Raw genomic sequence first — 25,394 nt, 5'->3', positions numbered from 1 at the left:
CTGAGACACACTCGTCGACCGCCATGAACGCTTCGCCTTCGCAGATGGTGCCGCTTCCTCTTTCCGTCGAGGACGCGATACGCCGAATCTGCACTGATCAGATCAGAACCAGCCTCGCGTCGCTCAACGAAGAGGCCGCGCTTCGGGTCCTGAGGTCGACAGCCGCGACGAAAATCAAGTGGTCCATCGACGGCTTGATCTCCCGCATCATCGAAAGCGGCACCTGCGCCGGCGCCGGCTCTTGTCCCTCGCCGTCTCCGTCGAAGATCGCTCGCATGTCCTTGAATGATCAAAGTCCGGCCCGTCAGTGATGTTCTTTTTCGTGGAGCTTTCGTTCTTTTTATTTTTTATTTTTTTTGTTGTGCGGAGGTCGTGCTGGTGATTTTTGTGCCTTTAATTCGGAGAAATTAGAGCAATATGAGACGGTCAATCATCGCAAATTTGGAAGTTGCGTTGTTAATAACAACTTGTTATCACCATTTGCGGTGTCAACATCTTGTTTAGATTATCCGATTTGATTCGTTTTGGAGGATTGACATGTTCGGAGGGACGATAGTGACTGGTGAGCAAAGACATAAGTGTTGCATGAGGTGACGCAGCCTCTCGTTTTTATATGGTAGTTTTTTCTATTTTTGTGATGAGAGCGACTGAACTATATTTTTTGTTGTACTATCGCCTTTGTTTGCCGGTGTTTATTGTTGGGAAATGGAAAACTTGCTTCCTACATGTCATGTTTTGTCTTCCCTGTGTATAATGATGAACATGGATTGTTCAAAGTATGCTCAATGTATGCGTAAAAGAATCTACTGACACGGTGGTTTTCCTTGTTTTATGTTCATTGTCCTGTTTTTGTGGTGAGAGTGACTGAATCGTATAAAATGGCCTCTGGTTACTTGTGTTTTTTGTTTGGAAATTGAAAAAAAAATAATGCTCAAGACTGCATCTTCTTTTCATCTTCTGGCGCTATTTGTCCGGCAAGATAGTTTGTTCAAAGTTTGTACACAAAATTTGAGCTGGGTATTCTTCTGCTAGACAATGGATTTGCAAGCTCTCCTGTGCGAGATCAACAGATTGGAAGTCCGAGACTTCTTCCGAGTTTGCAAAATTGGAATGGACAAGCAGTTAGCCCCCAGATGAAGGCGTTGAGCGAACTGGAGTTTAGAAAAGCATTTCTCATTCTAAACTACATTGGGGAGTAAGTTCTCTTCTCAGTTGCTCTGTCTGAATGTTGTCAGCTCTGCATATCTAGAGTATTGGGTTGCTATGTTATGCAGAGGAAATCTTGAAGATGCCATAGACAGTGATAGGATTAGACAGCTGAAAGATCTCAGAATGTTTGAATTTGAGGCAGCAGTCTGGAATGCCATTGGACAGTCTCATGTCGAGAAAGATGACCGTTGTCTGGTAACCATTAGGAAGCGATTTCATTTGTCCATTGTTTCCAAAACTAGTCCCTTCTTTTCATTTCGGAAATTGTCCCTCAATTGTTGGGAGGCAGATTGTTATGAAGTGACTTGGAGCATGGATCATTTTGATATGTGGATTAAAATTGGAAACGTGGAATGGTATTATTTAGGAAAGTGATACGAGAGGCATTGGCCATTATAATATATTTAATTTGAGCATGATATGCTTGCCAGATGATTTGGTAAAATGTCCTAAATCAAAAACTCTTGTCTGATACATATTATAAATATTTGAGAAAATAATGGCCAAAATACACAAATGCGCGTGCATGCGCGCCTTCGAGAGAGAGAGAGAGAGAGAGAGAGAGAGAGAGAGAGAGAGAGAGAGAGAGAGAGAGAGAGAGAGAGAGAGAGAGAGAGAGAGAGAGAGAGAGAGAGAGAGAGAGAGAGAGAGAGAGAGAGAATGTATCTATACATATTTATATGTAAATATGGAAGTGTGCTTATTATTACTATACAATGCTAGAAATGTTCATACAAGTGTTTAATTGCAAATTTACTGTAAAACAGGATGAGTATTGTAGATCACGTATCATGAGGGAATTAATGATGGTTTGTGTAGTATTCCATTATATTGTCTCTAACATCTTGCAATGGATGATGGGAAGTAAAAACCTGTGTTCTGATGTGTATAATTAATTGTTAGTTTAGAAATGAATGAGGAAAGAGTGGTTAGTTTGAGTTTGCATGGACATATAATCTCTTAATGCAACGATCCTTATGTGTTGGAATGTGGTAATAGGAATTTTTTAATCGCTTGATTTGGGAACATGATGGCAATGCTGCTCGGTTGGGATGATTATACCCCATATAAATAACTTTAGGTGAGCAGTACCAATAGAGCTTAAGGTTTGTTGGATTTTGTGGTTTGTTCTCTCACATATTAAATTGAGCAATACGATTCATAATGTTTCTAATTTAGATGTTTAGCGCATCACACTGCTCGCATCACCTTAAGGACAAAAGAGTGCTTGACATTAGCATTTGCATGTCACTAGGATTTTCTTTTATAAAAAAGTGTTAAATGAATGTGATCCATTTTTGTAATTTCTTTTGAAAATCTAAAATAATTGGACAAGAATGATAAGCCACGGTGCTTGTTTGGCAAGGATGAAGCTTTTTCGTGAGAATTGTGGTTGTTGAACTTATCACTAATGCATAATGGGTTGCGTAGTATGTGGCATTTAACAATTAGAAGAATCACTTTCATCACTATTCAAAGTTTTTTTTGCTGGCATGCATGGATGTGGTGTGGACACTCTCTAGCTGTGTATTGTCTCTCTATGTCAGCTCTCATGGCAGTTTCTCCACTTTTCTTGTAATAGAGTCCCTTTTTGTTGTCTCCACAAGCTCCTCATATATATAATATGTTAGAATAGTGAAGAAGTCAGCCATTTACTTCATCCTTTTTCATATTTGGATTTCTTTGTTTGACTAAACGAGTTAAATTTGCAGATATTTTTAAAGAGAATGAAAGGCCTAACCTCTTTTCACTTGTCAATGCCAATATCAAAACAAATAATAAAAAATTTCATTAATTCCATTACATCTCTCATTCTAGGTGCCTGTAGAATAAACATGATGACATCTTAGTTGAAACTGATCTCTTGGACTAATTGGTGCTAAATTTTATGTTTAATGTACAAAACTTAATTCTGAACTAAGCAATGTTAGGTATTAACGGTGGTAGTTAGAGATACTTGAGCTTAGGAATACATGGTTCTGGAACAAATTGTGTATGTGCTAATTTTATTTTATTTTGAAGTGGAAAGGGATAAAATATCCAAACTTTTTGAAGATTATTCTAGTTATCTATCCTAATATTCTTAATAATTCTGATTAATGTGTCACCTGAAACTTTTCGGTGTTTGTGTTGTTGCTGCTTTCAGCATGTTGACTGGGATTCTGGAAGGACACACTTCTACCATTGTCACGTTTCACCTCAGGGGTGTTATCATTTTAAAGTAAGTTTCTTGGCTTTTCTCTTGAACGTATACTGTAAGCCTTGAATTCTGACTCTTGGGTTATATCAGCAATGGCTCTTTCTTCCCAACTAAGTTGTGGAAATGATTTTCAGAGAGTGGGATTAGTGCATCACTTTAGTCTCTTTTTCCTCTTTTCGCACTCACCCTGTATATTGTAGTTATCAGCATGCGTAAAACTATTTGCATCGCTGGATGATCAATTTCTCCAGCTTAGACATCGCTTCCTTCTCTATCTGTACAAATGTCAGCTTCTCAAAATGATCAAGACCTAATATCTTGAGCTTTTGAAACCCTTTAGCCTCGAAGCATAGTGTTTGCCAATCATAAAGCTTTTGAACAGATTGTTGGTTCTGTCATCATCCGCATCTATGTAGTAAAGCTTTTGTACAGATTGAAGAGCTCCGATTTGTGCTGGGGTGCTGAAGCCATATTTGTAGTGCGTATAGGATAGTGACGAGTTTTTGGTCCAGGGATACTAAACATTTGTAGTCGAATGAAAATGTTTTGATAAAGCCTTTTAATAGCACTTCCATGCTTCACTGTTTGTTAATATTGTGGCAAGGATATTTTCCTGCTTATTTGGAGACCATTACTTGATCAATTCTGAGCTTAGCTTAGGGTTGTGGCAAGGAGTGTCATGTTCTATGGAGGTGGAATTTTGTAGGCTGACCTTGTTGAACGGATTCTGAGCTTAGCTTAGGGTCCATCCTTTGTCACTACAAGTTCATATGTACTACCAATTAAGCTATCAATTAGGGCCATATGAAAGATATCCTGTACCAATTGACACAAATGTTAGGTCAGTATGCCTTTTTCTTGCATAGAATTTTGTGTGAAAATTTTGACGAGGCTGCCATTGGGTAAGTTTATATTATGCTGCATTCATTTTTTGCGAATCTTTTACAGCGGTTGAATGAACGGATTCCTCTGGCTAAGTGAGAGGAATGTACTGACCAATGTAATTCCTTCGCCTATCCATGGATTGGAGGATATTGTCAACAATCAAGTATAGTAAGTTTCTTATTTGCTTTTGTAATTCTTGGGCGACAAACTTGAATCATTCACAAGCCCTGTTGCTTTACAGTAATGTTACTTATCTCAATCCTGCAAAGCACAAGCACATCCCCAGACCACCTGCTGGTGTTGTCATTCCTCCAAAGGTACATGATGCTCTTACTGGTTCATATATGTTAATCTAAAAGCAAATATTTGTATTTTGTTCTCAATGTATACAATATAATTGGAAAAACGTTATGTGCATTATGTAGGGCTTTGTGTTTGATGTTACATGAGGCCTTTTCCCTTTCAACATTTCTATGAAATATCAATACGGTTGAAAGCGCGGATTATTTCATATAGGAGAACCTTTTTCAAATTACTGTTTAGGTCTCTTTATATTGGATGTCGTGACAAGAAAATGGATGGCTCACTTGTTCACTTTTATAGGTTTTAGGACCTTTGGATAACAAGCCATTCCCTGTGTTATGGCATGAAGATAACAGTGGTAGGCGCCAGAATGGAAGAGAAAGGTGAGAATGAATTCTAATGGTCTTGCTGTCTTGGTTGATGTCTCTGTCCGTTTGTTTTGTATTTCTGCTGCTGCATTGGTGGTTTGTATCAATTTAGAGGCTTGTGGTGCAATAGATTTTGCAGTTGAGAATGAACTTGAAACCAGGAACATTTGGAGTAAAATTTTGGTTACTCCTGCAGGCTATTGAGTGTGTTTGTGGAATCTTTGGAGATCGTTTTCCCCTGTTGTTTCTGTTTAGAGACGCTTCTTTCTTTTCTCTCCCCATCTAAATGCAGTGCTTGTAATCTTGCAGGCCATCAGTACCTGGAGCAATGGTCGGTCCAATGGTGGGAGAAGCAGCTCATCGTCTTGTCAAGAGTACACTAAATATCAAGTTGAACAACAATCAATCCTCTGGCATCTTGGAACCACCACGCAATCGAAACTTTCCAGGATATTATGCAGTTAATAGACCAAGACCAGCTGCTCCCTCTGGGTACGAAAGGGGCTTCAGTGAAGATACCCACCAGCACCATGGGAATCACAACTACACTATTATTTGAAGTCAGTTTAGATTAGGGGAGGGATTGTTTATATTGAAACTCCATTATTGTAGATTCTCTTTGGAGCTGCAATGTTAAATATATATTTTAGCAATTAATTTTGCTGCTAATTAGATTTAAAATCGAAATCGTCCCTAAACAATATTCGTCGCAAACTTACTGACTTAAAAAAAAAAAAATCCTCGCAAATTAGCGATTGTCACAAATAGATTTCGTCGCAATTTAACGACGCAAAAAAATTTTCTTGGCAAATTAGCAATGAATTTTGCCACGAAAATAGTTAATGGCAAATTAGAACGGCGATTTTGCCACGAATAATTAGCCATGAATTTTGCCACGAATTTTTTTTTTCGTCGCAATTTAATACGAAAATTGCCACGAATAATTAGCGGCAATTTTGCGAATTTTTTTTCGTGGCTAATTAGCAACGAAAATTGAAATTTTCGTGGCTAAATTTCGCTGACGCCGAATTAGCGACGAAATTTTTTTCGTCGCTAATTTCGTCGCAAATTCTTTTAGCCACGAATTTTGCCAAATTTTTCGTGGCTAAAACCTTGTTTTTTTTGTAGTGAAATTAGCGACGAATTTTGCCACGAATATAGTTCGTGGCAAATTAGCCACGAATTTTGCCACGAACTATATTCGTGGCAAATTAGCCACGAATTTTGCCACGAATAATTAGCGACGAATTTTTTTTCGTTGCAAATTAGCCACGAATTTTGCCACGAATAATTTGCGACGAATTTTTTTTCGTCGCAAATTAGCCACGAAAATTGAAATTTTCCGTCGCAAAATTTTGCGACGGCCTATTAGCGATGAATTTTTTTCCGTCGCTAATTTCGTCGCAAATTCGTTTAGCGACGAATTTTGCCAAATTTTTCGTGGCAAAATTCGTCGCTAAAACTAACTTTTTTTGTAGTGATAATCTATTAGCTACTCATCTCTACACGAGAATATCTTGATATCTATCCTAGAATAATCTAGATTTCTTGGAGAAGATGGGCGGTGCATCTTTTTCTTCAACATAAGTTAATAAAAAATGATACAGAAAAATGCATCTAGATCTTTAATGAATTTCCACTTCTGTTGCACTTGAGCCCAGGATTAGCGTGCAGATGCGAATTCAATCCGTGACCCTCGTTTTAATCGAGAGCTGGTCACAATTCCTTCATCGGATCAAGATGAATCACAATGTGGTTATCCGAAATTAGCTCGAAGTATATGTAAGTGGAACGTGGAGGTACAAGAGGATGCTCTAAATCCAATGCGAATGGGGAATAATGACCAAACTTGCGAATTATTGTGGAAATATTAGAGAGCTAATACGTACTACTGCCCAGACTTTCACTACTCTTGCACACCGCATCACACAGCTTCAAGACTATCACATGAGCACGAAAGCAGATCATCAGATTCAGAGGACATCAGTTCGTGAATCCAATCACTTTGCTTGACCAAGAAGAGCCTCCTCCATCCTCTCGGCCATGACCCGCAAGCCCGACCCGATGAACTGGTCCAAGTCCTCGGGTTTCCAGCAGTCCACGGGCTCGACCTCGTAGCTCCACACGATGCGACACCTGTCTTCCTCAGGCACGACTTGGACCGTAGAGACGTATGAGTTGAACCCGGCATTGCCGTCTACGATGCTATAGCTGAATATCTTCACAGCCGGGTCGATCGACAGCAGCTTCTGCTTCGTCCAATTCAGGGTTGTCGTCTCGGTGTCGCCAACGTCCCGGTCAACCGGGGTCCTGAACCCGGCGCAGTAGCGGACGCACCAGGGCTGGCCGGAGTTGCCCTCGACGGGGGTGCAAGTGGCGAGGGTCGGGAACCACTTGGCGAGGCCTAAGAAGTCCTCCAAGAAGGGCCATATTTGGTCTGCCTTTGGACCTGCCAAGTCCGCACAAGCTTGGCCCTGCCATTTTGGTTGGTTTTGGACCTTTTGGTTCATGTGAGAAGTCGCATGATCAATGTTTGCGGATTCCATGTTGAAGAATGCCAAACTAATGCGAGGTGCAAGTGGATCTGGTTCAACAAAATGGTGAGAGAGAGAGAGAGATGAAGGCAAATTAGGCTTGTGTTCTTGAGCTACAGACATGAAGGTGTATGTATAGGGTGAGAGAAAGTATGTCTTTCGGAGAAAGCATGTTTTCCGTGTGCTCGTACACCGCATCGTAATTAATTACATCGCTTACGTGATGAAAGAAATCAATCACTTTCAAACAACACGTAATCCCTTATTAATCACCAAGGAAATGAAATATCCGGCTGGAATCATCAAGAATCACAATCTCAACCGATTTGCTTTGTCATAACTTATACCATAACCCTAACTCGACGATTCCAATATAGTTAACCCATGCTGCATGAGAGATCTGAGGCGATGATATGTGGCACGTACATTAGATACCTAAGAGATGATTTCCCCATTCTTTGCCTCACATGTCTATTGAAGATCGGTTAAGATTACCGGTTTATCTTTCCTATTCCAAATCATGTAGATCAGAATATAACGTATCATATGGTAGATAGATTTAAACATAAATAATAATAGTGCCTTATATTTGCTGACTTGCTTAGCCAAAAGGAATCCTACATAATCTGAATTCACTAGTGCTTCCTGCTAAAATATTAACTAGTGTTAATTGCGTTGGTTGGCATGCTGAGTATATACTAAAATTAGTTTCCAAATTTCTATCATAAGATCATGTTCGTGTTGAATATAAGCACTTGTTGCCAGACTTCATCATAGTGTCGCGCGATGGGTCCTAGTCCGAGAGAGAACTGTGAGAGCAACACCATCTGTTTGTGCTTGACATGAATCGCGTGTTCTTTGGTTGAAAACGAGAAGGAGCTTCTGGCAAATTTGAAGAGCAAGTCATGATGGGACACTAATTTCGGAAATGCTAATTATTTCTAAGTAAACCATCTACTTAATTAATTTGAATAACCAAACTTAAAGCTACAAGCACGGCTCATTGGATGAGAGTGGGATATTTTCCTTCCAACGGCGTGTTTGTCTAAGTGAGAATTTTTCGCGAATTAGTTTTCTGGATTGTCACGTGTTTAGTTTGTTGAAAATGATAAGTCAAGGGAAAATCATTTACGGTCAAAAAAGATATGCATGCTTAAAGTTAAGGAAATGAATTCTTTAACATGAAAAAAGAAAAATATTTTTTCAAAAAGTATTTTTTTTTATCATAAAATTTATCTCCAAACAAACACACCTTAAGATTGGAAATTACGTTAACATCACATGATTCTATTTACATCTCATATGTACATTTTCTCAACACCTAATCGCGCCAAGAGGCAATTGATCTTGTGCAAAACCTAATCTCCCTTTTTCCCCACCTAAAACCTAATCTTCCTCGTTTAAAGAAAACAACAAGAAAGCAAGCCCTATAAATCTAATCTACGAAAGAAGAAAATGTTTGGTGGTAGTTTTCTATGTACTAACTTGCATCTCAGACCTCATTTTACTTTTAAATTATGTGCCTAATCTTAGGATAGTGGTTTTTAGCAAATAAATAAAAAATAATATTTTTTTGGGTAGTGGTTTATCGATTCAATTGGGATTTGAGATTGACATAGTATCACAATTTAGTTATCTTTTTTTTCTATTAGTCTTAATTAGCATCTGAATTTAATTTTAGCTATCTTCCTCATTATAATTTAAGTATGAATATTCTAATTCCGCAACAAGTTCTCCCTTTTTTATATCTTAGTCGTGTAGTTAGGTACAATGCCCCGTTAGATCTGACTATTAACCCTACATTTAAGCCCGTTATTGGTACGTAGGATTGAGTTTGGTGTAGTTTTCTCTAGGTCATGATTTTACTTATTGCTTTGATCGTCTTGGTTTAATGCATTTCCTTTTTTTGTAGTAGTCTATTTTTGGGTGCAACCTACTAATTGTACAAGGCTTTTTTTAATGTAAAATCTTATAATACTTATTATTATGTTTTTTAATTTACGCATCAACTATTAATTTAGGACTGAATTAGTATCCGTACAATGGATTTAGCACCGATTGGACAATTTCTCCGAATTAAGACCATCTTACATCCTATTTTTTGTCAAATTGATAGGTTGTCATGGGATGACTGTGCATCGGTGTTCATACAAGAGTCCAGTTAGATTCCAATAGCTTCCTGAAAAAGACGGGACACAGTAATCCAATCGAGACCACATGAAAAACAATCGATATCATATGTTAAACCTGTATTCAAAATCCCTTTCACTCATGTTCCTAGTGTGGTTGCATATTGCCTTAGCCTTAGAAAGAGATGATAATATAAATAGTCCCTGAATTTTGGTACAATCTATGATGTCGTCTCTAAACTTTTAATTTATGTAATATGGTCCCTAAACTTTGACCCAATATTCAAAATGTGATCCTTGAGCTATTGATTAAATGTTCAATGTAGTCATTCCGTTTATTTCAGTTTCAAATAGTTTAAAGATTAAATTGAAAATATACCAATAGTTCATAAGTTGGTTAATGACCCATTTTGACAGCTCTAAGTCCAAGAACGACATTGCACATTGGGACAAAATTCATGAACCACATTTTATAAATTAAATATTCATGGACGACATTGCATATTACACTAAAGTTGATGAATCAATTTTAGGAAAAATATTTTTTAAATTATTAATTTTTCGGGAAACAAACGAAGCTTAAATTCAAGTCCAACTTTAGTATATCCCCCTTTTCAATGTGATTTTGGTAAATCATTAATGAAGTAAATCAGATAAAACCGTTGTACAATGATCATATCACATGACATCTTGGCACAGTGTTATCCACTGAGTAAGAAATGTCGTCTTCAATACTTGTTCGAAAATCGCATAAACTAAGACAGTTGAAGGTGGCACACATCACGTCATTACTTTGTTCACATGCTATAAACGTTTTTATAAAGCGAAGAGCACTAGGCACGGTTTTGTGGAACGAGGAGGAGAAGGTGCGATGTTGTTTTGTGTGATCGAGAGTAAGCCTTTTGTCCATTCGAAGCCACCTTTCTAGCTATTATCACTGTTCTATATGGTGCAAATGGAAAAGAGGTGATTGACGGAGTTTATAGATAATGGGTATTTATCGTGTGTAAGTATTGAATATGCAATATGTGATTGAATGACATTATGCGCATTGGGTTCAGACTGATATTTGTGCACGGTGGGAACTTATCACCCGAGACAAAGAGCTACACCATGAGAGCCACCTCTTGAACCTTGTTGGGACAAAATGTTATGTCATGAAAGCTACCTCTTGAGCCCAGGGGCACCTCTAATGGTGCGATCACCTGTGTATGTATGTGGGGTTAGGAGATTGAGGTCCTAGGACAGGAGTGCACAATGGAAAGTAAGTGGATTTCAGAGCATCACACGTCAGAACTCGAGGGCGACTACTTCAAGTCTGGAAGACGTGTCGGATGGTGAGTGCGGATACAGCATGGAGATAAGGGACGAGGGAGACGAGAGGATAGGTGCTGTGATGGTGACACGGATAATTGGCACGACTATATACGAACAAGGATGTAACGAGTCCCTAGAGTAGAACTTGAGTTGGCGGAGAGTGTGAGACCAAAAAATTGACTCTAATACCAAGTTAGAATCAATAATAAGAAAAAAATTATTGTACTACTTGACACCAAGGTATTACGATTAAGGGATATTTATACCCGAACAATTTGTATGGAAAAGTAAGCAATCTAATCTAACAAAAAAACCTAGTTATCTTAGAAAATAACAAAAATTACAAAATCTATGACAGTTTGAGAATGTTCTAACAAAATTCTAACTTATTGAACAATTAGTGGATGTATATAGGATTTATTTGTCGTCGAATATATTAAATCAAATCTTATGTTAAAATATAATGTTACTGTTTGATACAAAGAGGGTTTAAAATATATCATGTCAAAAACATGTAAGGTAAGACTGAATAATCGATGTAAAATTTGAACTTAGCACTCATGCACATGATGTGAATCGAATATAGATATCCAAACTTTATAATCTAAAAAATATCATACGGAGTCTATCAAATCTTAAAATATGGATATGTTGGGGTCACATCCGCACAAGTTTTACTGCATCTAAGGTCATCTCATGCGAATGATCTCTCCCAAACTATGTCAAGAAGAGAGACTTGGGTTGGGTGTAACTTTAACTTCTCATTTTAAAATCTGACCAATCGTTGCGAATTCAATTATCAATTCTGTGGTAATCGACCAAGGAAATATCATTCACGTAAGTGTTAGGCACCATATGAGTTCTTTGTTCGAGTAAACAAATTACCACCCTAGCCTCTGCCTGGCAACCCTACCGACCAGCATAGGACACTAATACCAATAAGCTATGGACAAATTCCTAGCCATAGCTATCGGAAGAGGATCGACGTAAGCTGGTGCATTGGTTCTGCATGATTGTAGAAGGAAGAGGATGGACAAGATGCCATGTTAGAAAGTCCAACATAAAAGCTCGGCAGTAGTCCCACCAAATCTAACATGGTATCGGAGCCAAGTTCTACCCAGCTTATTTCATGTGTGCGGCCCCCATTCGTAGAATTCCACGTGTCCTTTCTAATTCGTCATGCACGTAAGTGTGTGTCTTAGTATCCCACATCGCATGAGTACGAGTTTATATGCTCTATATATGTGATCTTAGTATCCCACATCGCATGAGTATGAGTTTATACGCTCTATATACGAGTACGAGTTTATATGCTCTACATCTATAAGTTTAAGCTTTTAAGACAGTTGATAATGGTCCTACAAAATCTTTTGGGCTCCTGGAAATCTTTCTCTCTGATTCCAACTTTTGATTAATAAAACAAATTAAGCTGTAAATTATAAAAATGCTTTAATGTAGAGAAGAAAAATATTCTCTTGTATCTCATTTTACATCGGCAATAGTTTAATATATCTCTTGCAACAAAAAATATACCTTCAAATTTTGGGCTAAGCTCGAGGGATTGGGCCTGGCCCAAAAACTAGACGGAAAGAATCTCTCTGTGCATTTCTTGTAGATAATTTCAACAGTCCCATCCAATGTGTGACCGTCCGGTATTCCAAACTACAAAGGAGACATAGCATTCCTATGTGGGTATGGCAAAGACCAAACCCCGGAACTCAACCTCGACAGGCCATACCAAACTACCGGTACAATTGTCATCATTTTCAATCCGGAAGGCTATGTCATTTACGAACCCGTCGTATTTCGGAGTCTTGATCATCTGAGGAAAATTACAACATTATGGATAATTACTAGTGACAAATATTCAAAAGTCGCGAAACGTAAAGTAATTGACGATTATTGATCGTCAATTAGCAATGATAAGTCCCGTCTCTTACGATAATCTAAGACAAATTACTAGTTCAAGGCAATTGACTCGTGTTATGAACTGTAATAACTAAATTACTACATGAAAAGGGAAACTAATTATTGGACGTGCAATCTAGATTATGACAAGATTGGTCAAATTACAATTGTTCGGGTTATATCCACTAATTACAAAAACTACAAAGTATGACTTTTATTGCAAAATTACAATATTGTTAGAAGGAGTAAACATCTCTTAAGACGATGTTATTTACCTTATAGGAAGTACTATGATTAACTTTGAACTGAGTAATTTAGCTTGAAATTAAGGTTCGCGAATTAGCTTGGTGTATCGTAGATGCAAATGAAGTCCATGGATTATGTTTTATATTAGTAAAGTAAGTTTCACTGTCTTAAATTATCTTCCAATACGTAAACTTTTGTAAATATAACAATTATCTTATAAGTCCCGAATCACTGTTTTTTATTGTAAATTGCCTTCGTACATCATAATACTCCACAACTTGCTATGCTATAACATGTTATTTTGACTTAAAAAATTTGGGATAATTACACAAATGGTTCATGAATTTTGGCTCAATGTATATTGTCGTCCCAGAACCTTTAATTTGTTTAATGTGGTCCATGAACTTATGCGCAACGTTGTCCCTGAATTTTTTATAAATATTCAATTTAGTCCATAGTATATAAAAATATCCAATGTCATTCTTCCGTCGGTTTAAGTTCCGAGAAAATATTGAATATTTACATATAGCCTAGAGATTAAATTAAAAATGTACTAGATATTCAAAAATTGCGTTGCGTATTTAGCTATAGTTCAGAGACCATTTACGTCGCTTTCCAAAAACAAAACTTCTCTCGGGGGTATGCATGCTTCTAAGAGAAGTAATCTTTGTTTTGTCTTTTGTTTTTTTTTTCCGAGGGAAAGTAATTAATTGATTATTGGCCAGAAAAGGGGGGAAAATCAAATAGGGTAGCAGGTAATTGATGAGTGCAATAGTGCTTGGTTAAAGTAGAGGATTACCTGTGCTTTTCCTTTTTGCCCCCTCTCCCTTTCTTTTGTCCTCTTTCCGTTCCTAGCTTTTGTCTCTTTTTTCGAGCCCTTTTAAGACAGTATTGTACCTTAGAAATCCCCTTTTCGAGAAATCCCAGGACTTTCATTGGCCAAATTCCCTAAAAAACCCCCAACTTTAGTCTTTGTCTCAATTATATCCCAAACTTTTTTTTGTCTCATAAAAAACCCCAAACTTTTACTTTTGTCCCAAATCTACCCCGTTTACTATTCGTCTAATTTTTTAATATTATTTTTTATTTTTTCGAATTTTTTTCTTTTCTTTTCTTTTTCCTCTCCTTTTTAAGCGGGGTAGATTTGGGACAAAAGTAAAAGTTTGGGGTTTTTTATGAGACAAAAAAAAGTTTGGGATATAATTGGGACAAAGGCTAAAGTTTGGGGTTATTTAAGGAATTGGGCCGACTTTCATTCGAAAATCTTTTAGGTTTTCGCTCTTATTATCCTAATTTTGTAGTTTTCACATTTTAGTTTTTGTTTAACGCAGCGCATTCAGAATTTCTTCGAAAAAATCGCATGTAATCTTTTTTACTAGTTTTTTGTATATGAAATTGACAAAAAACAAGTATCGATGGCAGTTTAGAAAAGTAAGCCGACGGTGCTTTTGTGAAACGGTACAAACAAACTATCTCTCTTCTTCGTAGAAATTTTTGGAATTGATTGTTCATATCACGTGCCGTGATCGTGCTTATAAATTATTTTTGCTCTCACATGAGACATCGTAATTTTGATTCCATTCGTGCGGGAGCCGTGGGGTGTATTGAACCAGCCATAGTACACCCACCTCTCTCTTAAGAGAGATGGAGCTTCTTTTTCTCGTGAAAATTTCTTGGATGATTGAATTTGATTAGATGAAAAAACAAGTGAGAATGATGCTACCAAAATTTAACAAGGTACGGACGCAAAATGATGATTAAGAACACAATCGACTTCGACACTTGAGTGGGATCTTTAATGTGATTTTTATTTTAATTCTATCATGAATTTGCGGCTTGCCCACTTTTATTTTTTGTTAAATTCATTCGGTATAGCCTCCGAGAATAGGATGACGGCGGCTATATATATATATATTATAAAAGTATATGTTAAAAACTTATTTTAGTGTTGGGACAATATTTACGCTTTCGAAGAAGTGAGAGAAGAAGGGGTTATCGATAAATACTTCAGTTGCTACTTAATAAATAGGTGTTGTAAATTGCATAATTACTTTTCCAAAGCAAGAAGAGCTATTGCATAATTTGGTTTGCCCAGATAGATTTTGTTTTTAACTTTTCGCTTAGGCTCCATTTGTTTTGCAGAATACATTTTTTAGAAAAATATTTTATGGTATTTAAATTGCTTAGGAAAATGAGTTAACGGAAAATGTTTTCCAAAATATGACTAGATATCGGTGCTTGGACTAAAAACCTTACGTTTGGACACGAAAATCCCAACGCTTGTTCTCGGGCCCTTGGCATCGGCTCCGAGCCGGGGCAAGATTCATTGGGATCCATAAAGGCCAAGCCTAGGTCCAAAGAGGCCGAGTCCATAGAAGTTGGGCTCGAGATACCAGCGCCCATGGCTAGGCCTAGGACTCCAGTGCCATTGCCCAACTCCCCGGAGCCCCGGCCTAGCTCCACAAAGACTGGACCCGTGACCCCGGTGCTCATGCTCGAATCTCTAACACCCGGACCCAAGTTAATTGAGGCCAGGCTTAGGTCCGTAGCACTTGGGCTCGAGACCTCGCACTAGGGACCGGATCTCGAGCCTGAGTCCATCAAGGTTGGGATCGTCACTCCGGTGCTAGTGTCGAGGTCCCCAGCACCCTGGCCAGTGTCCATTGAGGCCGGGCCAAGGACCTCGGCACCCAGGCCCAAGTCCCTAATGCCCATGCTCGTGTTCATTGAGGCCTAGCCGGGGATCTCGATGCTCATGCCCGAGACCCTGGTGGTCGGGCCCGAGACGACGTCCCTACGTAGGTCCCTAGCCCATGCCAAGGTCCGGGACACCGGCGCTTGCTTGGATTAATCAAGGCCAAGCTCAAGACCCTGGCGCCTACGCCTAGGTTCATCGAGGTTGGGCTCGTGTCTATCGAGTTCGGCCCCGAGACCGCAGTGCCTGAGCCCAGTTCCCTGATACATGCGCCTCGGGACCCCGGAGCCCGTGCATCGGTCCTTGGTGCCTAGGTTGGGGTCCATTGAGGTTGGACTTGGGACCCTAGTGCCCGTACCCCGTTCCCCCGCTGTCAATGCGAAAATCATTAATGCCTGAATAATATATATCTATTTAGGAAATTTTGATTTTCTTATCGAACAATGGGAAATATTTTTCATTTCATTTTTAGATTTCAATCAAATAACAGAAAAATATTATCATTTTCTAGAAAAAAAATTTCACTTCCGTTAAATAAACGGAGCTTTAATCTAAATCTTGCGGCAGATATGGTTTGATTTCTTCATAAATCGAAACACTTGGAACTTTTATGATATGTCAATTTCGGCACGAAAAATTCATATTTAAATTTTTTTCGTAATTTTGAATTTTGGGGGCTGTTCTGAACTTTTGAAATGAAAATCAGTGCAAAAGTTTTTGCTTTCCGAGCGAAAACGGACAAGTGCAATTATCTGCTCCTGGTTTCAGACAAGGACCTTTGACGTGACTCGACCCGACCGGCAACGTTGCAGCATTTCCCCAGTTTCACGCTACACTCTGCGCTTTCTCCGTACCCAAGCCCCAAAAAGAGAACGAGAAAATGGAAAGGAGGTGTCGACATTCTCCATTTTGATTTCAGATTTTCCCCGGAAAATTCGAACACCGTCTCTCCGTCGCGATCGATCAAGCTCAGAAACCTCTCACTCACTCTCTCTCTCTGAGACACACTCGTCGACCGCCATGAACGCTTCGCCTTCGCAGATGGTGCCGCTTCCTCTTTCCGTCGAGGACGCGATACGCCGAATCTGCACTGATCAGAACCAGCCTCCCCCGAACGCGTCGACTCGGAGGAAGCTCGCGTCGCTCAACGAAGAGGCCGCGCTTCGGGTCCTGAGGTCGACAGCCGCGACGAAAATCAAGTGGTCCATCGACGGCTTGATCTCCCGCATCATCGAAAGCGGCACCTGCGCCGGCGCCGGCTCTTGTCCCTCGCCGTCTCCGTCGAAGATCGCTCGCATGTCCTTGAATGATCAAAGTCCGGCCCGTCAGTGATGTTCTTTTTCGTGGAGCTTTCGTTCTTTTTATTTTTTATTTTTTTGGTTGTGTGGAGGTCGTGCTGGTGATTTTTGTGCTTGTAATTCGGAGAAATTAGAGCAATAGGGGACGGTCAAGCATCGCAAATTTGGAAGTTGCGTTGTTAATAACAACTTGTTATCACCATTTGCGGTGTCAACATCTTGTTTAGATTATCCGATTTGATTCGTTTTGGAGGATTGACATGTTCGGAGGGACGATAGTGACTGGTGAGCAAAGACATAAGTGTTGCATGAGGTGACGCAGCCTCTCGTTTTTATATGGTAGTTTTTTTTCTATTTTTGTGATGAGAGCGACTGAACTATATTTTTTTGTTGTACTATCGCCTTTGTTTGCCGGTGTTTATTGTTGGGAAATGGAAAACTTGCTTCCTACATGTCATGTTTTGTCTTCCTGTGTATAATGATGAACATGGATTGTTCAAAGTATGCTCAATGTATGCGTAAAAGAATCTACTGACACGGTGGTTTTCCTTGTTTTATGTTCATTGTCCTGTTTTTGTGGTGAGAGTGACTGAATCGTATAAAATGGCCTCTGGTTACTTGTGTTTTTGTTTGGAAATTGAAAAAAAAGAATAATGCTCAAGACTGCATCTTCTTTTCATCTTCTGGCGCTATTTGTCCGGCAAGATAGTTTGTTCAAAGTTTGTACACAAAATTTGAGCTGGGTATTCTTCTGCTAGACAATGGATTTGCAAGCTCTCCTGTGCGAGATCAACAGATTGGAAGTCCGAGACTTCTTCCGAGTTTGCAAAATTGGAATGGACAAGCAGTTAGCCCCCAGATGAAGGCGTTGAGCGAACTGGAGTTTAGAAAAGCATTTCTCATTCTAAACTACATTGGGGAGTAAGTTCTCTTCTCAGTTGCTCTGTCTGAATGTTGTCAGCTCTGCATATCTAGAGTATTGGGTTGCTATGTTATGCAGAGGAAATCTTGAAGATGCCATAGACAGTGATAGGATTAGACAGCTGAAAGATCTCAGAATGTTTGAATTTGAGGCAGCAGTCTGGAATGCCATTGGACAGTCTCATGTCGAGAAAGATGACCGTTGTCTGGTAACCATTAGGAAGCGATTTCATTTGTCCATTGTTTCCAAAACTAGTCCCTTCTTTTCATTTCGGAAATTGTCCCTCAATTGTTGGGAGGCAGATTGTTATGAAGTGACTTGGAGCATGGATCATTTTGATATGTGGATTAAAATTGGAAACGTGGAATGGTATTATTTAGGAAAGTGATACGAGAGGCATTGGCCATTATAATATATTTAATTTGAGCATGATATGCTTGCCAGATGATTTGGTAAAATGTCCTAAATCAAAAAACTCTTGTCTGATACATATTATAAATATTTGAGAAAATAATGGCCAAAATACACAAATGCGCGTGCATGCGCGCCTTCGAGAGAGAGAGAGAGAGAGAGAGAGAGAGAGAGAGAGAGAGAGAGAGAGAGAGAGAGAGAGAGAGAGAGAGAGAGAGAGAGAGAGAGAGAGAGAGAGAGAGAGAATGTATCTATACATATTTATATGTAAATATGGAAGTGTGCTTATTATTACTATACAATGCTAGAAATGTTCATACAAGTGTTTAATTGCAAATTTACTGTAAAACAGGATGAGTATTGTAGATCACGTATCATGAGGGAATTAATGATGGTTTGTGTAGTATTCCATTATATTGTCTCTAACATCTTGCAATGGATGATGGGAAGTAAAAACCTGTGTTCTGATGTGTATAATTAATTGTTAGTTTAGAAATGAATGAGGAAAGAGTGGTTAGTTTGAGTTTGCATGGACATATAATCTCTTAATGCAACGATCCTTATGTGTTGGAATGTGGTAATAGGAATTTTTTTAATCATTTGATTTGGGAACATGATGGCAATGCTGCTCGGTTGGGATGGTTATACCCCATATAAATAACTTTAGGTGAGCAGTACCAATAGAGCTTAAGGTTTGTTGGATTTTGTGGTTTGTTCTCTCACATATTAAATTGAGCAATACGATTCATAATGTTTCTAATTTAGATGTTTAGCGCATCACACTGCTCGCATCACCTTAAGGACAAAAGAGTGCTTGACATTAGCATTTGCATGTCACTAGGATTTTCTTTTATAAAAAAAGTGTTAAATGAATGTGATCCATTTTGTAATTTCTTTTGAAAATCTAAAATAATTGGACAAGAATGATAAGCCACGGTGCTTGTTTGGCAAGGATGAAGCTTTTTCGTGAGAATTGTGGTTGTTGAACTTATCACTAATGCATAATGGGTTGCGTAGTATGTGGCATTTAACAATTAGAAGAATCACTTTCATCACTATTCAAAGTTTTTTTTGCTGGCATGCATGGATGTGGTGTGGACACTCTCTAGCTGTGTATTGTCTCTCTATGTCAGCTCTCATGGCAGTTTCTCCACTTTTCTTGTAATAGAGTCCCTTTTTTGTTGTCTCCACAAGCTCCTCATATATATAATATGTTAGAATAGTGAAGAAGTCAGCCATTTACTTCATCCTTTTTCATATTTGGATTTCTTTGTTTGACTAAACGAGTTAAATTTGCAGATATTTTTAAAGAGAATGAAAGGCCTAACCTCTTTTCACTTGTCAATGCCAATATCAAAACAAATAATAAAAAATTTCATTAATTCCATTACATCTCTCATTCTAGGTGCCTGTAGAATAAACATGATGACATCTTAGTTGAAACTGATCTCTTGGACTAATTGGTGCTAAATTTTATGTTTAATGTACAAAACTTAATTCTGAACTAAGCAATGTTAGGTATTAACGGTGGTAGTTAGAGATACTTGAGCTTAGGAATACATGGTTCTGGAACAAATTGTGTATGTGCTAATTTTATTTTATTTTGAAGTGGAAAGGGATAAAATATCCAAACTTTTTGAAGATTATTCTAGTTATCTATCCTAATATTCTTAATAATTCTGATTAATGTGTCACCTGAAACTTTTTCGGTGTTTGTGTTGTTGCTGCTTTCAGCATGTTGACTGGGATTCTGGAAGGACACACTTCTACCATTGTCACGTTTCACCTCAGGGGTGTTATCATTTTAAAGTAAGTTTCTTGGCTTTTCTCTTGAACGTATACTGTAAGCCTTGAATTCTGACTCTTAGGTTATATCAGCAATGGCTCTTTCTTCCCAACTAAGTTGTGGAAATGATTTTTCCAGAGAGTGGGATTAGTGCATCACTTAGTCTCTTTTTCCTCTTTTCGCACTCACCCTGTATATTGTAGTTATCAGCATGCGTAAAATACATAGAATAAATTTGAGTTTAATTTAGCAAATGGGTGATCTGTTAATTGAAAAGATTGTAAGTGGCATTGGTTGGTGCACCTTGGCAGAATGCCGACTCGCATCTTAATCACCGCGTTTTCTGTATTTGGCTCTTGCTGCTTCGAAGTTGGCTAACACTGGCTTGGTCATCTGATATATTAATCATGATATGATTGAGTCATTTAGAGAGGAAAAATGCAATAGAACAATGTGCTTTGAAGTTGTGTTCTTTACTGCTATAAAGACTGTGTTTATTTTTTCTTCTGTGCCATCTGTTTATTTCACCGGTCAGCTTCTTCTGGTGCCAAAAAGAAATGTGGTTTGACTTTTTGGATCCTGGTATCAATTGCCCAAGGGCATTTGGTAAGCATAAGAAGGTTCTAATTATCAAAGCAGTGATTACACGTATTACAAGTAAAGCAATGCATTCGGATATTACAAAGTTTCCTTATTTGGTTGTTAAGAAAGTTCCCTATGGGCACTTTTGAACAAATTCCTTATGATTTTAGCTTCTTAATGATGATGCTCGAGACTCTGTGTGCGCATTCAGGGACCTTACCTTAATAATACGAGAACACTTCTACAAAAGGCATTAGGAGATGAGAATGTTCTCCTTGTCAAGTTGGCAGAAGAGATGTCGGATGATACTCTTACTATGTATAGAAAGATTGCAAAGGAAGGGATTCCTGTTGGTTTGCGTCAATACAAGTTCTTCGGTAATTTTCATTGCTTGTGCTCTTTGTGTGCGGTTTTGTTCGTTGTTTGTATGTTCTTAAGCTTTTATTATGATGTTTATCAGAAGATGTGAATTTGTGAGCAATTTGTATCATCAAATAAGACAACCATGATAAAAGGAATCAGAAAAATCGGTCATGATATTGTGTTATGGCTTGTATTGGGCTAATGTATAAATTGTTGACAGCTCTCCACTGTTATTTAATGTTGAAATGGAAAATATAGCTTCACACAAGCATGAGTTTGCAGTTTGCTTGTAGTCATTTATTCTTTTGTTCCACACTCCCTTTGCTTTTTCTCTCTTTGGGAAATGTAGATTTTGTTTGGAATGACCTTTCCTATTAACTCTTAGTTTTATAAAATCTTGTTGATCTCACAATGTTGACATGCATAGTCATTACATGTAACTTTTCAGAATATACGAATGTTGACATGTATAATCATTACAATTTTTATACAGTATTAAAAAAACAATTCTTTTTTCCATTTTCAAAATTTCAGAGCAAATTTAAAAGCATGAAAATGAAATTTCTTAAGTGTAGATGTATACTTATGTGCATTATGTATTCATTTACTGACTGCTTGAACTCTTGGGACAAGCAGCTTCCCAGCATTATATGAGAGCACAAGTTCAGAATTCAATCTTATTGTTATTTTGCCAAAATTTCTGTATTGTCTTAAATTTGTTGGGAAAACTTGTATCCTAATTAGATGAATCTTGGTTGTAATCATGTTTCTTGTTTTCCATTCGACAATGATTTTACCCATCCATGTTCCTAAGTAAAGCGCCGGAGTGGGGATTCCTTGCCTCTGCTAGCTTTTTTCTTTTGACACTATGCAATACGCAATACTCTTCCCCCCGGTCTGTATACGTTTTCTGGACATTTTTTATGCTCGGTTTGCGTCTAGAACCAGATGCGCAGTCATGATAATTGCATCAGCACATACGAGCGTTCATATGTTGGTTATCTTGGTTTCTATTTCACAAAGTATTTTTCCGTTTTTCTTTTGTTATTAATTGTATGGCATGCTTAACAGAGATTTGTTTCATCTTAGTTTTTGGAGCCTTGTTTGCTGCAATGAGAGCTTAAATACATGTTGAACTGCCAATAAATCTTTCATCCTTGCTGATAGTGTTTAAGGATGGAGGCAAAGAAGAGAAAAAAAGCGACCCTACTACATCCGCTGTGAGGTGTTACTTTGTTTGCATGGAGTGCGAGGCACTTAAAGAAAAGAAAACAGTACATGAAGCGAGATGCTTCTTCATGCATGCACATACAGTGTCCAGCATATCCCGCTACATGAGACAGTTCGTTGCTGTAGAAGATTTTCATCTGAACTTTGCATGAACTATATTATATCCTAATGACGTGCATCTGCTAATAAACAGGTTGTCTCTTGTCTTGTCCAAGACCGTTAGCTTGGAAGTTGACTGGAATCGAGTGACGATTGAGAGAATTAAGGATAAGGATTGCAAGGTGTTATCTTTTGATTATTTCGTGAATGAAAACTTGGTGTCATCTAAAGGTATTCTTTTAGTTCGCTCCAATGCTTAGTATGGTCAATTTCCTGTCTAATAGCAGGATAAAGAGGGAAATTGCATCTATGATAAGAACGGAAAGCCACTTATACATACTGATGGAACTGGATTTGTTTCCGAGGACATAGCTTTGAAGTGTCCTGGAAATATTTTCAAGGGAAGAGGTGTGATTGCTCCTGCTTTTGAGGTTTGTGACCTGTGGATATGGGCTATCGTATTAATGGTATCTTCCTCTTGCTATGCAAGAGAAACTGATCTTCAAAAATAATGACGACGATAAAAAAGGAAAACTGGTAGTATGTAATGACGTCATTTATGGTTAATGGTGGGTTATATCTTTAGATGGTATAGTCATGATGACACTGTAATGGCAATACTACATTTGGCAAATAGGATGATGCTGCCTGGGTATGATGAATTACTGGACTGTCTAGTAAAATAATTTTCCCAAACTGATGCTATTTTTCTACCACTTCGGGATATCGTGGGTACTAGGCTAGCATTTTGATTACCGCAAGTCCATTGACATAGGCATTCCCATTTTAATAAAACGTTTCAAAGTCAAGTGGTGGAATGGCTTCAAGTTCTTTGATAGAGTTACTGAACAAGCCGTTACCCAATGGTTTATTTCTAGGGGACCCGTTCCTTTAAATTCCGATGGTCACTCCATTTCTACATGATAAAGTGTTTGTCTTGTCAAAGCTAGTATCTGCTAGATCTCATCAGCAGTTAGCAGGAATGTTAAAACAAGCCCTTTCTCAAATTGAAGATTCGGGTTCTTTTCATTCTCATCATAGCGGAAATTCCAATGAGGATGACTATTATGGCGTCCTAGGCATACCAGCCATTCCATGGGGGATGTAAAGGATGAAGAAGAAGGAGAGCCATCGGAAGATCTCTCCAGATTTTGAAAGACAAAAGGCGTCGAAAGATTCCTGCCCAGTCCATCTTTCATAAATTGGTTCAGGACCGAAAGGAGTCCGTCAGTCTTCTCTGTCAGTCCTCTTTCTCTTTTTTTTATAAACTTTCATAATTGCTTCTATTCACTGTAACACTGTGCACTTACTACTATTCGCTACAGTACCACTCGTGAACCCTTTTCATAAACTAGCCAGTCAGTCTATATATTCAGACCCTATCCTTTAGTGAAGGACACACAATTCTTCACTCAGAATTCCATATATCTCAAAAACCCTCTCGAGTTTTCTTAGATTCTTCGGTCCTTATTTGAAGAATAAGAGATCATAAATCTCAAGAAACCCTTCAACCTTTCTAGTTTTCCATAACCAGTAAGTCTCATTACTTCCTTAAGATTCCATAACATCCCTGAATCACCTTATGTTTCAGGTCTTGCTCATGATCTGAAAATACAAAGGCTTTTATTTACTTTCACACTTGTACCTTTTATATTTGCAGTTCAGTTGTAATATTTCAATACTGTTTATATACCAGTAATCTTTACTTAATTGTAATTTAATTTACATACCCCACAATTGGCTGATTGAATCGCCTGTGGTTGGTCTGTCTTTTACTATAAGGCAATTTACTGCATTCATTTCTGCTTATCTTAACCACCTACATGGTTGGTTTAGTAATCTTGCTTCTAATTCTATATGTTACTTATGGTCTCTATATAAATTATAATGCTCGCTTTTTTATTTAATTTTATTTATATCATAGTCTTTTGTGTAGAGCTAATCACTTTTATAATAGAATTTATTTTTTCTATAGCAAGATCAAGAGACTCATTTGATATATACATAAGAATTTCTCAATATATAGATTACATACTTTATATTGAGTATAGACTCAAAATCGTTTATAAAGTCCTTTTACTCTTCTATTAATTTCTTCTCTTTATAATCCCCAGATCCTCGGCCAACTTATGATAGATATATAAATTGGTCACCTTGGTAGAAAATTGTTGGACATATGCTAGTTTGGACAAACTAGAGAATACCATAAGTGTCCTAGGATCTGGGGATTATAAGTTAGTGAAAGAATGATATTGGTAGTATTCTAATAATCTTTGCGTCTTCTTTTGAAGAGAGTGGACGAATATGAATTAGAACAAGAGGTTTGATAAAGTTCTATGATTTGTATTAAATTATCAATAAAATCAAACAAATTATTAATAGTTTTGATATCTAAGTAAAAAGGATCTATGGCTACGAATAAAATAAAACTAAATAAAAGAGCGAGCATTAAGATAAAATAGTAAAACGGTAAGAAGAAGTAAGGATATATAATAAACGCAGAAAATTGCGTCAAAATTAAATAATGAGCAAACAAACCACAGGCGGTGAGACCTACTGATTATGGGGTATGCGATATTTAAATTACTGTAATATAAATTGCAATTAATTAAAGATTAAGCTAATTAAAGAAAACCAACCATATAGGTGGTATGAGCTTGTATTGAAATTTCAAAAATTAAATTACACCGAATTGAAAGTTGCAGTATGGAAAGAAATTGAAAATACAAGTGCAATTTGAAATGAAATGAAAATCTTTGTAACGTTAAATCACGAGTGAGATCTGGATTATAAAGATGTTACAGGGATAAAAGTGGATATAGAACTTACTGGATGGGATTCCAGGAAGGGATCAGGGACAAGTAAGACCAGGATATAAGATGTGGAAATCTAAAGCTCTCTGGTTCTCC

General features: G+C 37.8%; 4 protein-coding genes across 6 annotated transcripts; 3 read left to right on the top strand and 1 right to left on the bottom strand.

The window, feature by feature from the left end:
- The first annotated feature begins 972 nt into the window (after positions 1 to 972).
- LOC130137040 (probable RNA-dependent RNA polymerase 3) lies at positions 973 to 3,489 on the top strand. The gene is made up of 3 exons (XM_056307731.1): positions 973 to 1,195; positions 1,275 to 1,404; positions 3,356 to 3,489. The coding sequence occupies exons 1-3, from the start codon at positions 1,134 to 1,136 to the stop codon at positions 3,473 to 3,475; spliced, it is 312 nt and encodes a 103-aa protein (XP_056163706.1). The 5' UTR covers positions 973 to 1,133; the 3' UTR covers positions 3,476 to 3,489.
- A 146-nt stretch (positions 3,490 to 3,635) lies between these two features.
- Positions 3,636 to 5,634, top strand: LOC130134510 (5'-3' exoribonuclease 4-like). Of its 2 annotated transcripts, none has more exons than XM_056307780.1 (5): positions 3,636 to 4,250; positions 4,358 to 4,462; positions 4,536 to 4,611; positions 4,898 to 4,980; positions 5,275 to 5,634. In XM_056307780.1, exons 2-5 carry the CDS (start codon positions 4,365 to 4,367, stop codon positions 5,522 to 5,524), a joined length of 507 nt encoding a protein of 168 aa, XP_056163755.1. In that variant the 5' UTR covers positions 3,636 to 4,250; positions 4,358 to 4,364; the 3' UTR covers positions 5,525 to 5,634. The 2 variants fall into 2 exon arrangements, with proteins under 2 accessions (XP_056163755.1, XP_056163756.1); XM_056307781.1 differs by having other exon boundaries at positions 5,162 to 5,634.
- Positions 5,635 to 6,778: 1,144 nt separating this feature from the next.
- Positions 6,779 to 7,577, bottom strand: LOC130134526 (lachrymatory-factor synthase-like). The gene has a single exon (XM_030586018.2). The coding sequence runs from the start codon at positions 7,509 to 7,511 to the stop codon at positions 6,966 to 6,968; it is 546 nt and encodes a 181-aa protein (XP_030441878.2). The 5' UTR covers positions 7,512 to 7,577; the 3' UTR covers positions 6,779 to 6,965.
- Positions 7,578 to 17,458: 9,881 nt separating this feature from the next.
- On the top strand, positions 17,459 to 23,131 carry LOC130137041 (probable RNA-dependent RNA polymerase 3). Of its 2 annotated transcripts, none has more exons than XM_056307733.1 (7): positions 17,459 to 18,013; positions 18,093 to 18,222; positions 20,160 to 20,234; positions 21,005 to 21,170; positions 22,324 to 22,498; positions 22,580 to 22,667; positions 22,773 to 23,131. In XM_056307733.1, the coding sequence occupies exons 1-7, from the start codon at positions 17,952 to 17,954 to the stop codon at positions 22,995 to 22,997; spliced, it is 921 nt and encodes a 306-aa protein (XP_056163708.1). In that variant the 5' UTR covers positions 17,459 to 17,951; the 3' UTR covers positions 22,998 to 23,131. The 2 variants fall into 2 exon arrangements, with proteins under 2 accessions (XP_056163708.1, XP_056163707.1); XM_056307732.1 differs by having other exon boundaries at positions 22,770 to 23,131.
- Positions 23,132 to 25,394: the final 2,263 nt, after the last annotated feature.

Source organism: Syzygium oleosum, unplaced genomic scaffold (genome assembly GCF_021117445.2).
Source record: "Syzygium oleosum isolate NSW1041296 unplaced genomic scaffold, Sole_v2.1 Sole_v2.59, whole genome shotgun sequence".
In the NCBI taxonomy this organism is placed as follows: Eukaryota; Viridiplantae; Streptophyta; class Magnoliopsida; order Myrtales; family Myrtaceae; genus Syzygium; species Syzygium oleosum.
Note: the sequence above shows the minus strand (reverse complement) of the source record. Positions and strands in the feature narration are given on the sequence as shown.

Coding starts and splice junctions, on each gene's coding strand:
- LOC130137040 (XM_056307731.1), top strand. CDS start 1,134: ATGAAGGCGTTGAGCGAACTGGAGTTTAGAAAAGCATTTCTCATTCTA. Junction 1,196..1,274: donor ATTCTAAACTACATTGGGGA/GTAAGTTCTCTT, acceptor TATGTTATGCAG/AGGAAATCTTGAAGATGCCA. Junction 1,405..3,355: donor AGAAAGATGACCGTTGTCTG/GTAACCATTAGG, acceptor TGCTGCTTTCAG/CATGTTGACTGGGATTCTGG.
- LOC130134526 (XM_030586018.2), bottom strand. CDS start 7,511: ATGGAATCCGCAAACATTGATCATGCGACTTCTCACATGAACCAAAAG.
- LOC130134510 (XM_056307780.1), top strand. CDS start 4,365: ATGAACGGATTCCTCTGGCTAAGTGAGAGGAATGTACTGACCAATGTA. Junction 4,463..4,535: donor ATTGTCAACAATCAAGTATA/GTAAGTTTCTTA, acceptor GTTGCTTTACAG/TAATGTTACTTATCTCAATC. Junction 4,612..4,897: donor GTGTTGTCATTCCTCCAAAG/GTACATGATGCT, acceptor TCACTTTTATAG/GTTTTAGGACCTTTGGATAA.
- LOC130137041 (XM_056307732.1), top strand. CDS start 17,952: ATGAAGGCGTTGAGCGAACTGGAGTTTAGAAAAGCATTTCTCATTCTA. Junction 20,235..21,004: donor AGGGGTGTTATCATTTTAAA/GTAAGTTTCTTG, acceptor GTGCGCATTCAG/GGACCTTACCTTAATAATAC. Junction 21,171..22,323: donor GCGTCAATACAAGTTCTTCG/GTAATTTTCATT, acceptor CCTTGCTGATAG/TGTTTAAGGATGGAGGCAAA.